This window comes from Colobus angolensis, unplaced genomic scaffold (assembly GCF_000951035.1).
Source record: "Colobus angolensis palliatus isolate OR3802 unplaced genomic scaffold, Cang.pa_1.0 Scaffold64, whole genome shotgun sequence".
Classification (NCBI taxonomy): domain Eukaryota; kingdom Metazoa; phylum Chordata; class Mammalia; order Primates; family Cercopithecidae; genus Colobus; species Colobus angolensis.
Window position 1 is genome coordinate 2119203 of NW_012120043.1, and position 4180 is coordinate 2123382.

General features: G+C 63.5%; 1 protein-coding gene across 1 annotated transcript in view; it reads right to left on the bottom strand.

Moving 5' to 3' along the window:
- Positions 1-4180, bottom strand: part of AP3D1 (adaptor-related protein complex 3, delta 1 subunit) — a 42805-nt gene that overhangs the window by 9136 nt on the left and 29489 nt on the right. The window contains exons 23-29 of the mRNA XM_011964047.1: positions 3630-3779; positions 3239-3286; positions 2677-2866; positions 2113-2201; positions 1842-1927; positions 1058-1179; positions 703-782 (exon numbers count right to left, since the gene is read on the bottom strand). Coding sequence (XP_011819437.1) covers positions 703-782; positions 1058-1179; positions 1842-1927; positions 2113-2201; positions 2677-2866; positions 3239-3286; positions 3630-3779 — 765 coding nt within the window. The remainder of the gene's footprint in view (positions 1-702; positions 783-1057; positions 1180-1841; positions 1928-2112; positions 2202-2676; positions 2867-3238; positions 3287-3629; positions 3780-4180) is intronic.

Sequence of the window (4180 nt, forward strand, 5' to 3'; positions counted from 1 at the left end):
CCAGGATGGTCTCGATCTCCTGACCTCGTGATCCGCCCGTCTCGGCCTCCCAAAGTGCTGGGATTACAGGCTTGAGCCACCGCGCCCGGCCCTACACATGTTTCTTTCGAAGGAAAAAATGCCCCTCCTCACACACAGTCTGTCCCAAAACAGAGAGGACACACTCTCCTGTGTGTCTGATGAGGTCACTGGATGACAAAACCAAAGGTGGTACCAGAAAACTAAAGACCCAACTCCTCATATACAGACACGAAAGCCCTCAACAAAACAGTCACACACTGCATTTGGCAGTCGACACACTGTGAAGACAACCACCCTGCAATACTCAGGAGGCCGCCCGGAGCGGAGGGAGCGAGGAGTCATTCTGGAAGCTCAGCAGTGAGAGGTGGAGAGTCCGACCCCAGGGCCTTGGCTGCCTTGTGCACAGAGGTGGGGTGGGGGGCAGGAGCGGTGGGAGTGGGGGCCACTGGAGTCATGTGTCAGCCTGGGGTGAGCAGAACAGCAGGAGGCGGAAGCCCCGTCTTGCTGAGGGAAGGTCTGCACTGCTGAGTGGGGCTGGCGCAAGTGAGGGGCTCACAGCCGTGGTGCTGCCATCACTGTCCTCGAGCCCTCGAAGTCCCAAGGCTCACCCCCGGGGACGAAGGCCTGGGTGTGACCCCAGGAGAGGGGGAGCCAGGGTGTGTGCAGCGGCTGAAGGCTCACCTTTTTCACCAGGAGACAGATGTGGTGGCCCTGGATGGAGCGGCTGTACATGGAGGCGCAGGAGTCCACTCGCTCCACAACTGCAACAGAGCGGGCGGCGTCAGGCCCCCGCACACCGCATGGTTGCAGCCCCACCCCCAGAGCAGGGGCCACCTTCCTGGGCTGCCCTTGGCCACAGCTTCAGGAGGTCTGCAGGAGCAGGGTGTGGTCCTGGGAAGCCTGGGGTGGGGGAATGCAGCCCCCGCGCCAGCTCCCAGGATCCCAAAGGGTGTGAGTTTGGGTGCGAGGGCCACAGACCCAACTCCAAAAGGAAGGGACGGCCACCGCGCGCGTGAAAGCCCCTCACTCTCCTTACCAGAAAAATGGTGGTGAAAACAGATCTTCGCCAGAAGGTTCTGGAAGGACATCCGAATGCCATCGACTTTGACAGAGCTCATGCTCAAGTCCCCAGACTCCAGCAACTTGGCAAAGGCGTCACTGTGGGAGGGACAGGGAGGCTGACTCTGGTGGGGCCGGGTTCCTCAGGCTCCCTGATACAGAAGCCGACAAAACCTGCCACACATGCTGCCTCCTGTGTGTCTGGGCCGGGAGGTCTCAGGGGTCCTGAAGATGTGGCTTATTTTCCTGTGTGGAAGCCCTCACACCCAGAAACTGACCATGACTTGTCTTTAAAGAGGTCACAGAGGTGCCTGAAGTCATGGGGTGGGCCCTCCTCTGACAAGGACGGATGTCCTGTAGGAAGGGACTAGCGGGACAGGCTAGGATGCAGGCACACAGAGGACAGCCTGTGACGACTCAGGGGGCAGGCGGTGCCACACGCCGAGCCATGCTGAGGAGAGGCCTCAGGAGCAGCCCGTGCTGCTGGCTCCTTGATCTCACTCCTCCAGCCTCCAGGACTGCCAGGGGCCAGGGCCTCTCTGGGTGACGCTGCCAGGCCTGTGGCTTCAACTACGCGGCCCCAGCTGGTGCAGACACTAGGCAGCCTGACCTGCACCAGCCACGAGCTGGGCCTCCAAATCCGTCTCTAAAGTCCTGCCCAGAAGCCTCAGTCCCTGGGGCACAGGTGCCTGCAAGGTCGAGGGAGGCGGAGGGGTGCGGGAGGCGGTGGCGTGCAGGAGGTGGGCGTGGCCGGGCCCCACCTGTAGCAGGGCGTGGTCGTCAGGTAGGAGCTGCAGCTGAAGTGCAGCCGGAAGTCCAGCTTCTCGTGGGTTGCGCCCTCGTCATTCTGCAGTGGAGGGAAAGTGGTGCGGCTGAGTAGGGAGTCAGGCCCAGGTCAGGGCTCCGGGCTCCGGGCTCCCCAGGCAGGTGGCCCACTTCCCCTAGGGACCCCCTGGACACCCACTGGGATGGGGCAGGTAGAGCCCCAGCCTGCAGAGTCGGCTCCCTGGCGTCGAGGGGAGCCCCGCATACCTTGGCAATGAAGGACAGGGTTCCCTTGAGCTTCTGCGCCATGACGATGCTCTGGATGGTGAACACATACTGGGCTTCGTTGGAGACGCCTGGCAGGGAAGAGGGGGAGTGGGGCCTGAGATGCAGCTGGGGCTCAGCATGGGTGGGGCCCCCAGGTCTGTCCTCAGCCCCCAGTCCTCAATGGCTGCTTAGGAATCTGAGCTCAGCCCCCAAGGCAGCACCAGGGGACGGGAGCAGAAACAAGAGGCTAGTGGTGTCCCCAGTTTGGCCTGGACCTGGTCCCATCCCTGTTTCAGAGGGCAGACTCGGCCACTGGAGCCGTGGAACCCAGGAAGGCCCCAGCCCCCAGCCCAGCCCTTGGGGCTCTAGTCAGGTCCATCCGAGGCCATCACACTTCTCAGAGAGCTGCAGGGAGACCCCGACCCTGAGGAGGTGCTGAGGTGCAGCCTGGGGACCAAGGGAACGTGAGAAGGAAGGAACAAGAACCAGTGGATCCGGGCAGCCACCAGCTGCCACCGTGCTCCCACAAACCCCAGCAGAGGCTGTGAGTGGGGCGGGGCTCACCCGGGGGCAGCTGGAAAGGCACGGGGACGCCATCATGGACGGAGGAGCCCTGCGGCCGGGCCATCCTGGCATTGAGTGAGTCCAGCACGCTGAGCTCCATGCCCTTGAGGATGCTGCTGCTCCGGTTCTCCAGCACGATGGCCACGGTGACCTGACTGTCCTCCTGCAGACTGCCCCGGATATCACAGGTCTGCAGGGTATGGCCAATGTTAGTAGGGCAGGCGGGCCTGCCGCAGGGAACAGGCACAGCTGCCTGTCTCTCACTGACCACAGAGGCAGCACGGGTCCCACGGGCACAGGAAGGCACGGAGAGGGGCGACCCCCAGCTGCAGCCCAGGCGCCTCCTGTGGTTGCTCTTTCAGTGCATGGCGGGGGCCCTCCTGCCAGCTCAGGGCATGTCTCTAACCTTACCCAAGCCAGAGGCGCTGCCCATGCAATGCCCTGCCAGGGATCACAGGCCCTGGGTACACCAACATCTGGGAGCTGTGGGGGCTGCCCTGTTCTGTGCAATCCCATGCCAAAGAGCATGGGCTGGCCCACCCTGCCCCAGGGAGTGGCTCACCATTTTAACATAAGAATTTTCAGCGAGGAGGGAGTAGCTGGACTCAGGCTGGAAAGAGAAAAGGCCCATCAGCCTCGGGGGCCTCGAGCTCCGTCCTAACGAAGACTCCAGTGCAGCCCAACACCCCAGGTCAAACGCCATGACTCCAAGAACGCTTGGGGTGAGGGGCTTCAGAGGTGCCTGTGAGGGATGCCCGGCTCCCAGGACCACACAGCCCACCGCGGGGTTCCGAATGTGGGGCTGCAGGCCAGGGCCAGCTCCCTGCTCCCGCCAGGCTCAGCTTCTTCAAGAATCTGCTGTTCTCTCCCGCATGGAGGCCGCAGGAGTGGGGAGCAGCCCGCAGCCCGCCAGGAACCCTGGCACGGGGCGGGGGCGCTGAAGTACCCCTCACCGGGAGCGGCTCCTCCTCTGCTGCGCCGTTCTGCACCGGCTCCCCCGCCGCCTCCTCGCTGCCCAGAGGCTGCTTCTTGGACTTCTTCTTGCCTTTGGTCCGCTCCTCCTTCTCCTTCTTGTGCTTCTTCTTCTTATGCTTGGGAGATTTCTGGAGCAGGAGGAGGGTCAGGTTCAGTTCCCAAGCTGCTCCAGGGCGCCCCCCTCACAATTCGAGGTCGGGGCCACAGGCCGGGCTGCTCAGGCTGACGGTCCCACGTGTCTGGGTAGGATGGCAGGACCAGCCACGCCTCAGGCCTACTGAGACGAGCTCAGGCCAGACCCAGGCCAGTGGAGGCTGGGGCCGTCCCTCGCTGGCGGCAGGCGGCAAGCGCCAAAGCAGCTCAGGGAACAGTCCTTGCCGACGAGGGAGCCATGCATGGCCAACCGGTGAGGACGCCACACTTGACGCAGCAACCCCACACCCACGCACAGACGCAGCGACCCCACACCCACGCACAGACGCAGCAACCCCACACCCACGCACACACCCGAGAGGGACACACACGTCCA